Consider the following 18597-nt stretch of genomic DNA (forward strand, 5'->3'; position numbering starts at 1 on the left):
ACAAAGGCGTTAGTTATGCCTCTGGAGATGTTTGACCTCCTAAGAGATTCGCGCCTCCAACTACTCCGTACAGATTCGATCTATCAGAATCCAGGAAAGCCTTCGACCAACGTCTGCTGTTTCAGCGAAGGACCCACGACCACCTTGCAGTGTCGGGAGGCAACTCGATCGCTCAATCAAGCCTGAATCCCACCTTGCTGGAAGGGTAGCGTTACATTAGCATACATATATCACATGACGAGAAATACCGATCTTCTGGTCACCGAGGCGAAGTCTCGTCTGGTCTCGTCTGGTCTCGTGTCGTCTCTCGTCCGCAAAAGTGCATCCGAAAACGAGGATTTGCTGGGTTTCCGAGTTGAGTCATATATCCAGATATAGTAGCAACACTTTACCACCTTCTCCGGACGATCGCCCTTGCTGGCCAATTGAAAAACCACTATACGCGGACGCGTCAACGCGACGCGTCCGCGACGCGCTCCCACGAAGAAGTAATCTTATTCTCCCGCACCGTCCACTCACAGGACAATGCCCCCCACACGCCTTTCGGCCGAGCCTAGGACTGGGAATACCTTCAAGGGAGAAGGGAGAAGGGAGAAGGGGGAAGGTTGAAGAAGGCATCGCCACAGCTCTGGCTGGATGATGTCAGTGTGGTTAGGTGTAATAGAGCGAAACGAACTCTGCTCAAGGGAGATGCTGGACGTCGGTGATTCTAGTGCTCGCAGGTAGATGACAATAGTGTCCGCCCGGCAACGCGACTGAGAGCAAGCTTTGATTGTCGTTGCTCCTTGCAGAGCGAGAATAGAAACATGATGCTTGGATCCCGTTCCACAATTGACATGATTGACACGATTGACAACCATCACGGCCGTCCGATCCCAAGACTAGACTGCTCGCCCGTCACGAGACACGAGATCCTCGGCGTGCTGGGTGCCAGGGGTACAGCCTACCGACAGGAGCTTTACCTACTCAGTAGTGGCCCTTCCCAGAAGTTAAGAGTCCTGGCTCCCGCCCGTGCCCAGTGCCCCATGCCCAACAAAACTTTCCTTCTCCATCACGTCCGAGAACCTGCATCCGACGCCCATCAACACGCAACTCCAACCGTCAACGCTGTCGCACACAGGAAATAATTCGCGATAGAAAATACACCTTACGGTTCCCGCTGACCACGGCTATTCATTCCATCCATCCAAACGACAACATTGTGTCGTTGCGCCAGCCCGACGACTCCCGGCGCATCCATTGCGCACCGTCCCCGCCGCATCGAGTCTTCCGATCTCCAGCGCGCGAAAGCATCATCACATCACATCACCACCGTCTCACACATCAACCGCAAACATGTTGATGCCTTCAGCCCTCGGCTGCGAATCCTCTCTCCATGCCCCGAAAACCCGCTTCCAGTCCGCCCTCTTCGCGTCGCCTCCGCTCTCGCCGTCACCGCCCTCCACCCGCCCCGCCATCAACAACCTCTACTCAACGTGTCGCGCGCTACAATCGATGCTCTCCCCACCCAACCAACTACCCTCCCCACCCACCAGACACGCCGAGCCGCCGTCTTCGCCCGTCAAGCTGCGTCTGCGTGCGCGGAAAGGTACGGAGGAGCCGACGACGGCGCCGACGCCGCGGCGGAAGATCGCGAAGCGCAGCGCTGCGGTGCCCCCCCGCGGACTCCATAAGCGGAGGAGAGCTACAAGCGACGAGATGACCCGCGACGATAGCACGGAAGAAGAAGAAGAAGAAGAAGAAGGAGAAGGAGAAGCGAGCGGGGAGGAGGAAGCCGTCCCCTGCGATGGCCGACCCAGCACGCCCAAACGGATGCGCCTCGCGCCCGAAATTATCCCCCTCGGGCTTGAACGCTCCGACTTCCACGATCTGCGGCTCCAGGAAATGGCATCGCAGGCCCAGGGTGACCCGGGCCCGGTCATGCAGAGTATCGAAAGGTCCGGGTTCGGCCCGGCCCGGGGGCTGAATCCCGAAGAGTGGTCGATGGAGGAGGATCGCTTGCTGGTGGAGCTGGTGCTGGAGAAGCTGAAGCTGACCAAGAGCGATTGGCAAGAGTGCGCGCGGAGCCTGGGCAAGGATCGGGGGAGCGTTGGGAGGAGGTGGAAGAGTCTGATGGGCGGCGGCGAGGTTGGGCTGAAGAGGAACCTGCCTCGGAGGGCAAAGCTTCATGGGACCTGGCGATGATACTTGCTCGTCTTCACTCCGCCCTCTTCTCCTCTTTCTTCATGCTCCTTTTGCATACTTTTGGTTTTTTTCGGGGGGTTGTGGAGGTAGGGGAGGGGGGGAAGGGGGGGGGGAGCATCTTGCTTTCTATCACGGGTACCTAACCCCCCTCCCCCCCCTCCCGATTCTGGCTCCTTTTGGAGACTGGCTAGGTAGTCAGGATGGTGGTGCTGTAGGCAGGCATTCGTATACTTTCCTTTCCCTCTCTCATGATATCCCCGACACGCGCGACAGGCGCTCTCACCTTTCCCCACCTCGTCTCTTCCACGAAGTACGGTAGTCTAGTAATCATCATCAACCTATCCAACCCTCCGTTACGCCCTTTCCTCCTGTCCCACTTGTATCTTTCTCTGGTTTTCCAAATCCAGATGCCCGGGCCGTGGGGGGGGGTTGGGGGGATAATCTGTTACGAGACACGCAGCTTGTCTCTTCTCGTCTCATCTCTTCTCTGTAGTTAAGTACCTAGTGATTCACGTGTTACGCATATGTACCTATCTGGCTGGCTCCACTCTGCGAGGTGAGAAGGTCTCAGTCAGTCTTAGTCTCAGTCTTAGTCTCAGTCTTAGTCTGGGTGTCAGTGTCGGAGCCTCTCGACAGGATGGTGTAGAGTACCTACCTCGAGTGCGGAGCTTGTGGTGGTAGAAGGTAGAAGGTTGGAGTTGTAGTTGCTTGCTCTCTCTCTCTCACATACCGGTACACACACACTCTCTCTCTCTACCGCCCCCCCCCTTCATCTCTCTTTCCTCTGTCTTCGAGCCATCATCTCTCTCTCTCTTTCTCCCTCCCTCCGCGTTCTACTCTGACCAGCTCTCTCTCCCCCACCCATCCACCCACCCGAGGCCCGTCAGCTCCGCACCACCATCCTCTCTCTCCCTACCGTCCGACATAATACAGGAATAACCAATTACCATCCCCTACCCCCGCCACGACGTGACATCACCACTTCCCCACCTACCCACCTACCCATCTACCCATCTACCGTACTGTATCTACCGTATCTCTCTAGGTATCTCCTCCCTACTCACGCTGTACGGTCCGTACCCACAGAGCAGTTGCACATCGATCCCTCCCCTTTCCAGTCCTGTAACTCAATCACTCCATGCCCGGACCCATCTCCGTGACTACCCGCCTATCCACACCTACCTACCAGATTGAGAGACCCAGCCCCGCCACCCTCGCATCAATCCATCAATCAATCAATCGTTCGTTCGTTCGTTCGTTCGTTTCACCACGCCAGAAACAAGACCCCCCTAGTTCTCCCGTTTTTCGGTTTTCGGTTTTCCATCATCATGCTCTCCGTCGATCGCGTGCGCGTCCGCCGCGCCCCCCATCTTTTCCTAGACTAGAGAGGATAGAGAGGAAAGAGAAAAAGAAGAAGAAAAAAAACCGATTGAGGAGGAAAGCAGAAATCGGGAAAGCAGGAGAGAGGGAGGAGAAGAGATCCGCGTCGTGGGGGGCTGGGGGAAACGTGTTGGAGGGAGGGGGGGCACAAGAAGAGAGGAAGGAGGAAGGAGGAAGGAGGAAGGAGGAAGGAGGAAGGAGGAAAGAGGAAAGAGGAAAGAGGAAGGAGGAAGGAGGAAAGAGGAAAGGGGAAAGAGATCGCCGGAACGGAAAGGAATGGAATGGATCGGCCGCATCATGTCTCTCTCTCGCGAGAGCCGGAGAGGACCTCCGGAAGATGATCTACCTCCTTTGATGAGGCTTCAAGCTGTGCGTGTGTGTGTTTTCTTTTTTCTTTTTTTCTTTTCTTCTTTTCTTCTTTCCTTTTTGAGGGGGGCAAGGATTCCGAGATGGGATGAACTGAACTGGGGTTTTTGCATGTATGTATGTACGTACCGTACGTAGATATGTATGCCGTGGGAGTGTGCGCGCCGCTTTGCTTTGCTTTGCTTTGCTTTGCGCTGTCGCCGACGTGTGTACGTAATGTGGGTTGGGTTGGGAGGTGCGATACGAGACGTAGGTGCGGGCGTCTCTTTTGTCTCGCTCGCTTTTTCGGGTTGGATTGTAGTTGGTTGTAGTTGGTTGTAGTTGGTTGTAGTTGGTTGTAGTTGGTTGTAGTTGGTTGTAGTTGGTTGTAGTTAGTTGTAGTTAGTTGTAGTTAGTTGTAGTTAGTTGTAGTTAGTTGTACGGTTGTACGTGTGTGTGTGTGTATGTGCGGTGCGGAAGTCGGGTCAGTCGACCGTGTTGCTATTGCTGTCCACGCTTTTGTGTACCTACCTACCTATTAGCCGCATGCGTACTCTCTCTGTACGTCTGTACGGGCCCTGCAAGCTGCAAGCTGCAAGGAGAGAGAGAGAGAGAGAGAGGTGGACGGTACCGGCCATCGTCGGCTCGCTTAGGTAGGCAGGCAGGCCTCACCCTCCTCACGCTCCTCACTCACTCACTCATCTTTCCCGTCTCTCGCGGAGCAAGTCAGTGGAAGTGCCGGTACCGGTAGGAAAGGCGGAATGGAATCGTCTTCCCCCTCTCCGATTCACGCTCACATGTGGAAAAAAAAAACACAATTTCTCGCATTGTGGCGTTGGCAGACTTCCTTGGTACTTGCGAGCAGCTTCGTTCGGCGGACGATGTGATGAGGAGGAGGAGGGAGGTAGGTAGGTAGGTAGGTAAGGTATAGCGCGTGTTGTTTTGTGTATTACGGCTGCTGTTCCCCTTCCTTCCTTCCTTCCTTCCCCCCCTCTCATCTCATGAAGGCCCGTCCTTTCTTTCTTGTTCTTTCTTTCCCTCTCTTTTTAAGTCATGCAAGCCCGCCCTTCCCCCGTCGCCAACTTCTCCTTCTCCGTCTCCGTCTCCGTCTCCGTCTCCGTCTCCGTCTCCGTCTCCGTCTCCGTCTCCGTCTCCGTCTCCGTCTCCGTCTCCGTCTCCGTCTCCGTCTCCGTCTCCGTCTCCGTCCGTCTCCGTCCATTCGGCACTCTCTCTCTCTCTCTCCGACGGCTTGCTCACGAGGGCGACGCTCCTGTGAAGCGATCGCCGAGGACCAACGCCCCCAGCGCACCAGCGGAACCCTTCAGCACCCGAGCAGCCGACAAGTAAGCAAGCAAGCAATCGTTCACCCGAGAGGGCCCACGCCGTTCCAGTTCCCCAGCAAGGACGGAAGGAGAAGCGAGCACTGGATCAATGAGAAAAAAAAAGAAGAAAAAAAAAGAAGAAAAAAAGAAGAAAAAAAAGAGAGAAAAAAAAGAGAAAAAAAAAGAGAGAAAAAAAAGAGAAAAAAAGAAAAAAAACCTACTGCGGCGCCAGCCCAAGGGGATTGCGAACAGAGAACTAGACGTGAGGAGGGGAGGTACCTGTGGAATATACCTTCTCCAGCGCCGCGTTCAAATCGAAGTAGCAGACGACGAGAATGAGAGGATACGGCTCGTCAAAGCGAGCTTGCGAGCTTTGTATAAGAATCTTTTTCGCTGCTTGAGGAAAAATTCCACCCCCTCCCCCTCCCAAAATACATCCGATAAGTCACAGAGGGCAAGCAAAGCTGACATGTGCAGGCTCTTGGTTGTTCTATTTCTAGTTCTCTTCTGCTCTATTCTTCTATGGACTGATATCTCACGGTGCGGTGCCCGTCTAAGAGCGGAGTACAAGCCGCTCGTACAGCATCCTGCACCCACCAAAATGCACAACTACCACGACTATCACCACCGGACAGCTCCTCGGGAAGCTCAAACCACCGTGGCGTACCACTTGATCTCCCGATCCACGACCTCCTTGAGCGGGCTCTGCTGACCCTTGGGGCCATCCCTCGAGATGTGCCCCTTTTCAATGGCATACAGCTTGTGGTTCGTTCCCGTGCCAGCGGTGTCCTGTACCAAGTACGCATATGGCAGCGACCAAACCCTAGGACCGTTCTGGGCGGAGAATAACGCGATGCCGAGCCTCTGGCCGGCTTGGACCTCCTGGTTGACCTCGATGCGTTGGACCTGGAAGGAGAGGAAGCTCCGGTCGGTGGTATCAGCGACAAGCTTCGTGGCGAGCTCAGTCCACCGGAAGGCGGGGGAGAGGAGCGTAGCTTCGTCGGGGTAGGAGAAGACCACGATGGTGATGGGGTTGGGGGCGGGCGCGTTCAAGGCCAGGTTGACGCCGACCTCGGTCAGCATGCCGGACTTGGAAGATGTCCAGGTCTGGTAGAGGAATCGCTTCGTGATGAGCCCCGTCTCGGAGTAGTAGGCGCCGTAGTTGCCGGAGCCGTCCGTGGCGTTGACCGCGCGACCGCCGATTCTCGGGAACGGCGCCGTGGCCGGGGGGGCGTCGATAGTGAAGGTTTTGTTGGCGCTGCAGTCGATGGGCTCGATGGAGCCGTCGCTCGCGAAGGAGAGGGGCCAGAAGGCGTGACCCTTGGATCCCGTGATGTGGCCGCCCATCGGCGCGGTGGAGAAGCTGTCGGCGTGGTAGACGAAGGCGCCTTCCGCTCCAGGCGCGACCGGAGGGACGTTTAAGACACCCATTGCCTGGCCACCGCACGTGTTACCACAATCGACGATTTGTCGCGTCCAAGGGCCGAAGGGGGATGAAGATCGGTATGCGAGGGTCGTGGTCTAGGCCAGGTACGTGGTCAGTTCTCGTTTCGCTGTACGTTGGTTGGTTTTGGAGGATTTCTTCTCGGCTTACCCCAGGGCAGAAGGAGCAAGTGCCGCTTCCAATCACGTCTGTCGCACGGAATGGTCAGCCGATTGCTACAATTCACCTACGTCGATCGATCACTCATTCAGACACGACGTCTCTCTGACTTACAATATGTGTCTCCCCTCCGGAAGAGATCTGGGGACTGGAATTGGCCATCGATCAAGTTCGGGGAGTCGGGGAAGATAGGGAAACCGGTGCCGGCCTGGTGGACAGGGTACGATCGGCCAGAAGCCTGGAGGAAGTCTTCAGACAGTGGTTGCACCAGGACTGGGTTGATGAATGGAGGCCAAATCTGGGCCAGAGCCGTGTCAGCACTCTCTCCCTCTCTGAATAGAGTAACAGGACGTGGACGGCAGGCTTACGCTTCCTAGATGACCGTCACTGTACATGGAAGTGATGTTCCACCCAGTGAAGGTGAGGTATGCCTTCCCATCAAGCACCGTGAGACCCAGGTCCTCGACACTCCATCCGGCTGGCGCATAGTCAGGGATCATCTCACCAGCAAAGGTGTAGCCACTTGTGAGCGAGTCAGACGTAAAGACCGGGACAGTGGCTGGACCAGAGCCTCTGGCTGTGGAGAGGGTCAGCGGATGCATCACGTAAGAGCATCGTGGTGAGAACGGCTTACTGGCGAATCCATAGAAAACGTACTTCCGCGTCTTCTCGTTGTAGATGACCTTGGGACGACTGCAGCTTCCAAGGCCCACGAGACAGTACTGGGCATTCTCGGTAAGGTTGAAAACTGGTCGTTCAAGTCAACAAGCACTTCCTTCGTACCTCTCTCTGTCTCTCCGGCAAGACCTACGAGGACCATTGAAGTACCAGTCAATCAGGTTAGGGGAGCTCCATGAGACTTTGTCGCACGCCTCGGCGCCGCAAGCTATTATGGCAGTCTCTCGTCAGTAAGTTGATACGCTGCGGTCTTGAGTCGCGGTCTCCTACAGCTAGGCTCTCCAATCCAAAGGTATTGACCCTGAATCCACTCGACCTTGCCGTTGACCGAATCAATGGCGTTCCCGTCCACGTCGAAGTAGTATTTGTGGCTGTTTCGGAAGGTAACCTGGCCTGCTACTGCAGTCGAAGCCCAGCAGGCGAGAACGATCAAATCCGGACTGAAGAACATGGTGAAAGAGAGATCTGTCTGAAAAGAATGAGCGGCGACATGTCGACGGGATGTCTGGAGCTGGTATAAGTAGTAGTGAGACTGCTTGCTGGTACAGTAACAAGACTGCTTGCTGATCAGCAGTGCCTTCCTCTACTGTCTAGACCTCGCTACATCCTGCAAGATCAAGGATGTGCCGAAAGCTAATCAATCGCGATTCGCAGGATCTCGGAACGCGGCTCGTCAAATTACAGAGCGGAGTACCCCAGACTTCCCAAGGGCTTGGGTCGAGCGACAATACTTGCGATTTCTGCTTCACCGGCAGGCAAGGCCTTGCTTTCCGGGGAGACCGGTGTACGAAGGAAGTATATCGGTAGGAAATACTCGAGTGGAACTCGCTCGCTTGCCTGGCGGCGAAGCAACAGGACCGACCGGCGACAGTGCATTTATTTATTGCTACGGTACCTAGTAGGAGTAGCAGCAGCAGCAGTAGCAGCAGCAGCAGCAGTAGCAGCAGCAGCAGTAGTAGTAGTAGTACCTTGTTACGATCGACAATCGCAGTGGCTGTTTTGTGCTAGCGTCTACGCTAACGAGTACTCCCGCAATTCGCAGTGGCTACAATAAAGGGAAGTAGGGGTTGTTCATTTTAATGGTCATCTGACCCTCCTCATAAGAAATGGTTATCAGAACCAAGCTCTATCCAAGAACAGCTTAGCTAGTAGACCGTCCTCGACCGGACGTCCTATTGAAACAGACCGTCCTACAGCCATCCTATAGGCATCCCCGTCTCAGACCTGGCCCATCAGAAAGCTCGTTTCGAAGAGTAAAAAACGGTCTAATGCCTATCCAATCAAGATAAGATTAAAATCTAGAAACCTTTCCTTTCTATCAATCTTATCACGACGCAACTTCGATACTTTCCGATCCGCTTTGAACGAAGATTTCAAGAACGCTCTAAAAGCTATCCCTCAAGCATCCACCGTCTGAGGGTACGATTCGCAATCGGATCGATGTCACGCGGTGGTTAACGCACGAAAAAGGACTTGTCGTACAAAGCATTAAGAATTATTTTTAAATATATATTGAGAAATCAATTGCATACTGTATACGTCATATACTACACCTGAGAGGCGGTGGAGCTCGACGAGGGAAATATGCTTTCACCAGGTGGGGTTCCATGTGTATTCACACTCTCCCCTCCCCGATGAATAGGTACAGTACTATTGTACGTACGTAGTATAGTACATATCGAAAGCATAATCTCGCCCGGGTTCTTGGCAGGTCCTAAACGCGATCGACTTACTAGTAAGTATACAGTGTAAATAGTAGTACATACTATCGAAAGTATGATTTTGCAAGAGATCTTGACCAGGTCTGGCACAGATCAGCTTATACTTTCCCCTTCTTTAAGATAGGTACTACTAATTGTACGTAGTATCTACTATAGTAGTACGTAGTACGTAATCCTGGGTCTCTCACGGGCCGATTCCGGGGGGTATACTGTACTGTAGCAGAGGGCATAGGTAGTAGTACTTAGCAGAAGGTACTAATAGGCATACAAGGGGTTTAAGCTCATCGGGAGAGAGGAAAGTACTGTACTGGGTAGGTATCAATTGATTGAGATTCTACTATAGTATTTACGCAGTACGTAGTACCATGGGCCCTCCATGAAGACACGTCGGACCTACCTACTACTACTATCTAGTTCAACTCTATAGAGCGTAAAGCGGTGTTGGCGGTGTGGCTTGAAGCCCTATCAACCAACCCCATTGCACGGACTAGAGTAGTAGTAGTAGTACTAGCTCGACGATACTTTTCAAGGCTGAGTGAATCCTCAAGTACAGTATGGTACAGTATACAGTATAGTAGTACTAAGTAGGTTGATCGATTTACTAAGACCTGGTAAGTGAGATAGATCCCCTGCAAATTTATACTTTCGATATATATTCATAGTACAGTAGTAGTAGAAGTGGAGAGTGATATAGACTTGGCCCTCCCTAAGCATCGATTGCGGCTTGATACAGTAAGGCCTCTGCGACGGTCCGTATAGAGATTCGATATGGTAGTTAGTAGCTATCGGGAATCGCGTTCTTCAGCCTCGGGTATAGTTTTGCGTAGTCTTTTCAAAAGAGATCGATTCAGCGTAGTAAACCAATCGAAATTTATCTCTTTTCCAGAACGCAGTTTCTTCGAGCGCATATGTCGTTCTTTCGGTATGCAAGGAGCGAAAGGCGTAGGAAAGCTTGTTTAGAGAGGAATCGGTGAACTCGATCACGGATTCATATCTACTTCTATTGTACTGGCTATCGATAGATTGAAAACGGATCGAAGACACCAGAATTGTAAGCCAGAAAGAAAGGATGTTAGGCACGACGGAGGATAAGTGATGTTGAGTGGCCTGTATTTCAATTGGCTTCAGTAAAACCTTTGTATACTCCACTGCTACCCCCTGCTTTGCCCCCCTGCTATACCCCTGAGAATCGGGCCGTAAAAGACGACCTACTACGTACATTTATTCACGTTGGGAGAGACAAGCCTCCCCTCTGCTGTCTTGACGTCTTTGATCTTGCAGCAGGCTAAGAAAACCAATCGCAGGATCTCTGGGCACGGCTTGTTTAATTACAGAGCGGAGTACCCCAGACTTCCCAAGGGCTTGGGTCGAGCCATAATAGGTACTGTACTGTACTTACTGTAGTAGTAGTACTTGCGATTTCTGCTTCACCGCCAGGCAGGGCCTTCCGTACGCAGGACGTATTCCTTTCGTCGCCGGGGCCGCGCTTCGCCCCTTCAGGAGGTCAGGAGGGCCTGGCCGTCTGAAGTGGTCGCTTTTTTTTTTCAAAGTATCCGATGGCTTAAGCCGCATCGGTTGGAGGCACTCAAGAATACATAAAGTAAAAGCTTCGGCTATCAAAGGGAGCGCTAGACAGGGCTTATCTCGATAGCCGAAAGACTTGGCGAGGTGCTGGGGGTAGGTAAGGTAGGTTAGGTAGATCACCACCTTCGTTACTTACTGTAGTTACTTAGCAAGGGGGTCGGCCAAGGCGATCTTGGGTGGAGAAATATTCTGCCATCGGTTTGGAGGCGGTGACTTGAACTACGGTACCTCCAGCACTTCCGTAGATCATGTTAGTGCATATGCGGCTCACGAGCTATTCGTGATACGTAGTACGTCGCGGAGATACCTATACGCAGTACGATCGGCCAAATATTTCTTGTGCCTCGACAGTAGTAGAGTTGTTTTCCTTATTTCTCAAAAGCTTATTGTTGCGGTCCTGACAGGCCTTGGCGTGGTTGGGGATTGGTTGGGGATTAGTCAGCCGAGACTAACGGCCGCCCCATGGTACAAGACTTCGGCCCTCCTGTATCGTAGATCTTTCCTTCCTCGGCTTTCCTTCTCATTACCAAGCGTACGTTTAGGTAGCACTACCGTACCTTACTATTCTATTCCAGCCGTAACACTTTTTATGCTTGCCGCTTTATATTTTTTCTTTTTAAAGAATGCATAAGATCTCGACAATCATGCTACGCGTCGTCGAAGAATATTAATTATATCGATCCGGTCATCAAAACGGCCCTTAGAGTCGTGAAGTCAATTCCCACTATTGACGTACCAATGTCTCGTTCTCCCTGTCACAAACAAATCCACAAAAAACGGGGACTCAGCGTAGAGAACGGCTCTCTATATTGGTAGGAACGGCTTTGGGCTTATCTTGCCGAGCGTTTTCTCTGCTCTGGCCAGCTCGCTTGCTGGACCAAAAATAACCCACATGTTCGCCCTTGATTAAGCCAGCTCTGAGAGAGAGAACCAGTAGAAGAAAATCAAGGCCAAGCTTTGCACTCAGCTACGCACCTTTTGATCCTTGAGTCGAGGGCAAACAAAAACCAACCAACAAACTAACATGGAAAAAAAAAAACAAGGGACGATAGGTTGGCTCGCAGAAATCTTTGTCATAGAGGTTTGATGACTCGAGGTGGCGGAACAGACGCGGTTCACACCTAATACCCTAGGCTAATGCTGGGGGGAACCGAGTCGATTCGCTTAGCTCTAACATTTACTCATAAACCCATCCGTTATGTATATCAATTGCCTATCACATTGACAAAAGCAGGACGAAAAAACTACAGTTTAGAATGAAACACATACATACATACGGACTTATCTATCTTACCGACCTTTCCAGGCAGTAGGCGGCGCGCAGGACAGATCTCAGTATAAAAGATTCGAATACTATACGTCCGACCCTTACCTACAAACCTTAAAAACCCTCGCCAACACTTCTCACCAAATCATCATTATCCATATGATAACAAACCTAGCTATTACTTGTTTATTTGCCATGGAACTCTCTTCCTCCTCCTCCTCCTCTCCTCCCCCATCCATTCATCCATCCATTTCAAAGCTATCAAGTAAAACCTTGAGAGAGAGAGAGAGAGAGAGAGAAGAGAAGGAGCCAAGACTAATACGATACGATACGGTGCGGTGCGGTGCGGTGCGGTACGGTGCGGTACGGTACGATTCGATAGTTCATCCCATCTACTAGTAGCATGCTTTTTACTTTTATTTCGATTTTCTTTTCTTCTTCAAAGCTTGTATTGCTGCTCGGTAAAGAGTGAAAGAAGAGCAGGGCGCACCGGCCAGCCTTGGCAGTGCACGCACCACATGTCTTGGCACTGGTTCCTACCGTACTTCGGTACAACCTCGTCCCAACAATTCCTACCTTGAAGTCTTGAAGAGGAACGCAGGAGCTTTGAGACGGTTAGCTGATCGTCCGATAATCATCTCTTCTAAGGATGATCTCAACAGCCTGGTATAGCTGCTGGATCACCCTAGGCCGATACTTGAGATTGAATAAAATCTAACAACAAACGATTTAAAAATAGTTCAATCGTAGCTAGCATAAAATCATCTTAATCGATTAGACCGTTTTGTATGAAAGCTCGTCTTTTCTCGTATGAAAACCGTTTTTCAAGACCGTTTTCGTGCGTTGCAAGACCATTTCCAGACCGTCTTTAGCCGTTCCCAAGGCCGTTCCCGAACTTTAAAAAACAAAACCGTTCCGGAAAACGTAAATTAGTAAGCAAATAATCTCTTTTTCCTTTCTACTACCTACCGTACTTACCAGTCTCCCCTTTACCGCACCACCCCTTACCACGCAACCCCTGCTGTAGTCGAAGGAGGTCTTCACCCGCGGCCGAACTTTTACTAAATCGATCGATTCCGATCATAAAAAATCCAAGAGCGTTGATATATGAGCCGTCGCAGCGATATCGAGAAACATCTTGGCATGAATATTATCAGATGATTAGTAGAACGGTTCCATTTGAAGAACAATTTCTAGATACAATTGTATACTTACTAAAAGAGTCATTTATTTAACCATTTCAAATTTTTTAGGAAACGAGCTTATTAATAAGCCTGTTTTAAAAAAAAATCTGGACGAGGACGGCCATAGAACGGCCCTAGGACGGTCCCTTTCATTGGGACGGTGTATTAGCTAAGCCGTTCTGGAATAAAGCTTAGTACTGGATTTAAACGGTCGGATAACCGTCTTTGATAAAAGAGGGTCAGAGGACCGCTCAAATGACCCCCTACTTGCCTTCAAGGTACCGGTAGTCCTAGGATAGAATAATACAAGTCAATCAACCACATCATCATCAGAACTGCGTCCTCCTATGACCTGGTATTATTACTAGATAAGTACTGGCAATAGCTCGTCTTTCTGGACTTCTGAGATTTGGCAACCATGTCCCTCGGCATTGGGTAAATCAGTCTGGCGTTTTTGCCATCTCGGTCTGGGATAGTGTGGCCCTGACCGCCGAAGCTGTACTCCAATACCGGTACCGGTACTGTAGAGTCGCAGCTTCTAGCCGACTTGGTGTGCGGCATCGAGAGAATCAAATCACGGTCAGGATCCTGGGTTCCTTCGTCATGTTTATCAGCCAAAATTTACTGAAGAACAACTCATAGGACCAACGGGTATGCGCAAATAATTTATTTCAGGCAGGGTTGTTCGGATCGTGGTAGCTTCTGCGCCTTCCACGTTCACGATTACATCTGTTTGTATGCATGCACCATCGCCCTCTCCAGTTGCTCACCGTCCATTACGCATCCCCATTCTCCCGCGATCCAGATTCCGCCAGGTCTATTAGAGTGCCATTTTAACGCCCGCCCTGCCAAATTCATTGCGAAACCACCACGGTAGTCTGTATAACTCGGTGCTCGTGACTCGTTACAATGCGAAGAAGAGTCCGAAGACAGCTGTCAGGGACAGGAGAAGAGAAATGGCGCCCGTGCTCGCGTTGGCTGTGCCGATAACCGTCGGTGAGGTTGGTGAGCCGCCGGTTGGGTATGGGACCGCGCTGGGAGTGGTGGTGATGGTGGTGTTGGTGGTGGTGTTTGTGGCGGCGAGGGCGAAGTTGGCACATGTGATTCGGGTCTTGTTTGCGAAGTGGATCACGAAGGAGCGATTTCCGAAGAAGGCGCCGATGCCCTCCACCGTGGAGGCGAAGTCGTCCTTGTAGGTTACGGTGAAGGGGTCCGATGTAATCTTGCCGTACTTGCCCGAGAGGTCACCGGTTTGGCAGGTCTGAGGGAGGGAGGCATCGCAGGGTGGAGTCTAAGAGAGATGTGATGAGTATTTAGCTCACACTAGCCGATGTCTAGATCTGCTTACCTCGCCGCGGATGAACGGGTCGGCATGCGCCAGAGTCTTGTTGCAGTTGCCATCAGAGGGGACCGGATCATCGTGGATATGGTAGACTGGTCTTTGTTAGTCGGCCTCGGGAAATATTAGACGAGGGACTAACGTACGGAATGGACCACCAGATGTTGGCAGGTTCTCAAATTGGACAGTGAAGCTGACTCCGTGACCATCTGGGTTGGCCGTCGCAGAGATGGAGCCTATGACATTGCCTCGTGGATCTTGGGGGTTGTTGAACTGCTGCTCAGGTAAGACGGCAGTATAGACCTTTCCGACGGGGTTGTTCTCGACGACGGTTGCGTTACCTCGAATCCCTGTGACGGGTCCCGTGGTGTTGCTAGTCTGGGCGACGACCAGGACGAGAGTCGAGGCGAGGGCGAGGACGGAGATGGAGATGGGAGTATGCATTTTGAGCTGTTTTATGACGAATTTGAAGTGGTGGGGAGTGTGTGGTTGGGAAGGGGGAATGGAGAATGGAGAAGGGAGAATGGAGAATGGAAGAGAAGTAAGGTGTGACTGAGGTGTGACTGGAGGTGTGACTGAGGTGTGGGCGTTGACGGAATTAATTAGGGAAGTGACCTTTCTCTTCTCTTCAACAGGCGTGACGGAAGGGATTTCTTTGTTCCCTCCAATCTCCGCAACGGGCGAGGCGCAATTCGCACTGTGTAACCGTTGAAGGTGCCTCTTTATATATTTATATAGGCAGGAAACGGGTATTCACCCTACGGAGCACAAGTCACGTACGTAGGGAAACCCAGACCTGCGCCACCTTCTTCGCTATTGGATATGTTTCCAACGATGCAGGTACAAGACACGGGATGGATCAGCCATTCATTTAGATCTTTTCCGCTTGCTTTGGCAATCAGTCACACGTATTGTTCGGCATGCGCTGTGTATGCGACCTGGCACTTCTCTATGGGAGAGCTAGCTCTCGAATTTCTTTCCATCATGGAGATGCACCTTGTTTTTTCTTGCTCTCTCTTCTCATAGTCATGGGTTTAAAGAAGGGTGCCGATATCTGATCATGACCGAGTACTGTCGTTGTAATCGTCATCCATAGACGTTGGAATGGATCTGGAATGAGAAATAGTGGCTTGAGGTGGCTGGGAAGCTTTGAGCTTGGATAGCCGAGAACCAAGCTTTTCTGCCCGTAGCCGAGCCCCTGGGTACATCATCCGGAATGGAATGCACGTACAGTAGACATCCAACGGCGCTGTGAACCACGTGAGGGCTTCTTCTGAGTGAGTTTTGAAGCTTTCTTTGAAAATCTCTTCCTGGGAGATGCGGACAAGGACGTTTCAAGTTCCTAGGGTGCTGACAGTTGCTGGGGTTCAAGTGGTACCTGCTACTTTTTGTTCTTTGTTTATGCCAAGCTATTTATATCACAACCCAATCTGGAGGTTGGCGAGTACCAATCCTTTCCAAACTTTCCAGTAGGTAGTCTAACCTCAGAGCACATTCCCGTCAGACACTCTCACGGTTTTCTTCGCCATGTGCTTTTCGAAGTGACGATAAGACTTTTTGCCGATTCCCATGTCTAGAATATAGCAGAGCGGCTTTGCCACTAGCTTTGCAGGAATACGTTACACACCTTCCTCTACATTCGTATGAAACTGCACTGCGCAACCAGCGGCATACAAATTCGATCTCGACATTTGAAGGACCTTCCAATTCCCTCCAGTCCGGAAACCGAGGGCCGAGACTTATATTCGAACTTGTGAAAACCGGCATAAACAGCATCTCCCAATTCTCCGAACGCCCAACATTCAGAACATCACCATGTCTCGGCAGCGGAGACTTCGTGAGAAAGCAATCTATGCAGGATTCCGTGGCACAACCCGGGGTCCATCGACTCATTGGAGCTCAGACAGATGAGGAAATATTTCAGAGCACGGGTTGTCTCTGAGTCTCGCGCAGTCCAAGAAGTTCGCGAGCTATATCTTTCCGACGGCATAGCCAAATTTCCAACGTTAGATACGAGGAGCTTTGGCTAATTGGCATAATATTTAAACGAAATAAATTGTCAGAGGCATCGAGCATGATGCTCTAGGCCGGGCAGAGCACCAATGCTGGGTGGGGAACCGTCTCGAGGAACCATTGAAAGCAGGCGGACAAAAGCCAACGTGGTGGACCACCCTAGCCATCCAAGCTTCGACTCGCTGAGGATGAATATCCTGATTTGAATGACTCCGAGAATCAAATGCAGGGACTGCGGCGCGCCAGGGAGGTTTGGATATACACGCAGGCTCGATCAACAACACCTCGTGTGCATGTACCATCATACCAATATTTTTCCGAATGTCTTCCAGCTTGCAATTAAGCGATAGGAAGAGCATGACTAGATGTAAAGCTGGTTACCAAAAAACATATAGAGAGGAGAGAGGCGGAGAATCGATACAATATTACAGCATTGATTGAAAATGTTTCCGCCAAGTGGTGCTTGCTATGCCAAGCCTTCCCACTCGACCGTCACTAGGTACTGGACGCTTCAGCCTCAACCTCAAGGCCATTCATCATTCAATCAATCTCCAGCCGCCTCACCAACAAGTCCACCCTCCACCACCGCACCCCCTTCAAAGGCTCTAGTAGCCCTCTAACCCGCAACCCCCTCTCCCAAGAATCCCCAGGCTCAAAAACCCGCCAAAATGAAGCCCATCGTTGGAGCAATGAAAGCATGGTCATGGTACGTCCGTCCGAATCCCCATCCTCCCTCTCCTACAGAACCAAAAGTCCAAAGGTCCAGAGCTTTCAAAACCAAAAAAACCCCCCCGAAAGCGCTCCTCCATCTCCATGAGCAGAGATAACGCACAGGCTAAGCTAACTCTCTCTCTCTCTCTTCCGCGCCGCGCAGCGTCGTGATCTCCTGCTTCGCAATCGTGATCCTCTCCGTCATCGGCCTCCTCTTCAAATCCAACCACCACTCCATGACCGGCACGATGGAGGACCCGGAAGACGGCGCCGCCGTCGCCGCCACGGTCTTCTCCGCCGTCGTCGTCTACGCTGTACGTGCCTTTCTCCCCCTCCTATGACCCTCAATACCTACCTACCTACCAAACCTACCAAACCGAGCTCCGCCCCTTCCCCCCCCAAACAAAACAAAAAAAATCCTCTCAAGCTAACTAACCCTCCTCACAGCTCTTCCTCGTAGGCTGCGGTTTCCAAGCCCTCCTCCACATCCGCGACAACCGCCGGGGCGCCATAACCCTCTCGTAGACCAAACCAAACCACCAACCATACATACATATCCTTCCGGACAGTATAGATAGAGAGACACAGAGAGAAATTCACCCACACCCACACAGACACACACACACACACAGAGAGAGAGAGAGAGGAATAGAGGAAAGAGCATGCATTGCAAGGCTAGGCAAGGCAGATATGGGCACGGCGTACGGTGTTATTTTCGTCTTTTTCTATCTTTTTCTTTGGTGGGAGGGAAGGATGGAAGAAGGGAAGGGCAAAAAAACTACTATTACTCATCGGAACGCCAATCCCGACCGCCACCCGAAGAAAAAAAAAATTGCAGGAGGAAGGCGGGCTACTTGTCTTCGGAATGAAAGCTCGGGAGCCCGGAGGATGCAACCATATTGTCGGGTCCTGTCTTGTGTATACATATTGTATTGCTGTATGAGGAGAGTCGAGGGAGCGCGCGCGCAGCAATTGGACATTGCCATACTTCCCTTTGAGACAGCCTGGCGCTATCTTAAATGTGTAGTGCCGGCATTTTGTCTCGCCCATTTGCGCCAGCTTGCGCAGGTCTGTTTACGTACCTAGTTTGTGAGCTTCACCAAAGCTTGAGGGGTGAGGCATAAGGCACGTATCATTTCTTGACACGAGAATCTCTGCTGTATGCAACTACTCCGACCGAATTTAGCTGATGTACGACTGTACGTGCGCAATAAAGTCATGCAACGCTAGGTATCCATCTGTCCACATCTAGCCTCTGCCACTACC

At 51.5% G+C, this 18597-nt stretch overlaps 5 protein-coding genes across 5 annotated transcripts; 3 read left to right on the plus strand and 2 right to left on the minus strand.

Annotated features, from left to right (window-relative positions):
* Positions 1 to 806: 806 nt before the first annotated feature.
* Positions 807 to 1127, plus strand: L3040_009019 (uncharacterized protein; the record flags this gene model as incomplete). The annotated part of the gene is made up of 1 exon (XM_066155808.1): positions 807 to 1127. The coding sequence occupies one exon, from the start codon at positions 807 to 809 to the stop codon at positions 1125 to 1127; it is 321 nt and encodes a 106-aa protein (XP_066010096.1).
* Positions 1128 to 1335: 208 nt separating this feature from the next.
* On the plus strand, positions 1336 to 2184 carry L3040_009020 (uncharacterized protein; the record flags this gene model as incomplete). Its single annotated transcript, XM_007296156.2, has 1 exon — positions 1336 to 2184. The coding sequence occupies one exon, from the start codon at positions 1336 to 1338 to the stop codon at positions 2182 to 2184; it is 849 nt and encodes a 282-aa protein (XP_007296218.2).
* Positions 2185 to 5879: 3695 nt separating this feature from the next.
* L3040_009021 (uncharacterized protein) lies at positions 5880 to 7963 on the minus strand (the record flags this gene model as incomplete). Its single annotated transcript, XM_007296157.2, has 7 exons — positions 5880 to 6752; positions 6826 to 6863; positions 6949 to 7132; positions 7203 to 7411; positions 7469 to 7582; positions 7646 to 7720; positions 7783 to 7963. 7 exons carry the CDS (start codon positions 7961 to 7963, stop codon positions 5880 to 5882), a joined length of 1674 nt encoding a protein of 557 aa, XP_007296219.2.
* Positions 7964 to 14172: 6209 nt separating this feature from the next.
* L3040_009022 (uncharacterized protein) lies at positions 14173 to 15051 on the minus strand (the record flags this gene model as incomplete). Its single annotated transcript, XM_007296158.2, has 3 exons — positions 14173 to 14559; positions 14617 to 14702; positions 14754 to 15051. The coding sequence occupies 3 exons, from the start codon at positions 15049 to 15051 to the stop codon at positions 14173 to 14175; spliced, it is 771 nt and encodes a 256-aa protein (XP_007296220.2).
* A 2237-nt stretch (positions 15052 to 17288) lies between these two features.
* Positions 17289 to 17856, plus strand: L3040_009023 (uncharacterized protein; the record flags this gene model as incomplete). Its single annotated transcript, XM_007296159.1, has 3 exons — positions 17289 to 17326; positions 17495 to 17645; positions 17779 to 17856. The coding sequence occupies 3 exons, from the start codon at positions 17289 to 17291 to the stop codon at positions 17854 to 17856; spliced, it is 267 nt and encodes an 88-aa protein (XP_007296221.1).
* Positions 17857 to 18597: the final 741 nt, after the last annotated feature.

The sequence above is a fragment of the Drepanopeziza brunnea genome, assembly GCF_022702325.1.
Source record: "Drepanopeziza brunnea f. sp. 'multigermtubi' strain 214-2 chromosome Unknown ctg19, whole genome shotgun sequence".
Classification (NCBI taxonomy): Eukaryota; Fungi; Ascomycota; class Leotiomycetes; order Helotiales; family Drepanopezizaceae; genus Drepanopeziza; species Drepanopeziza brunnea.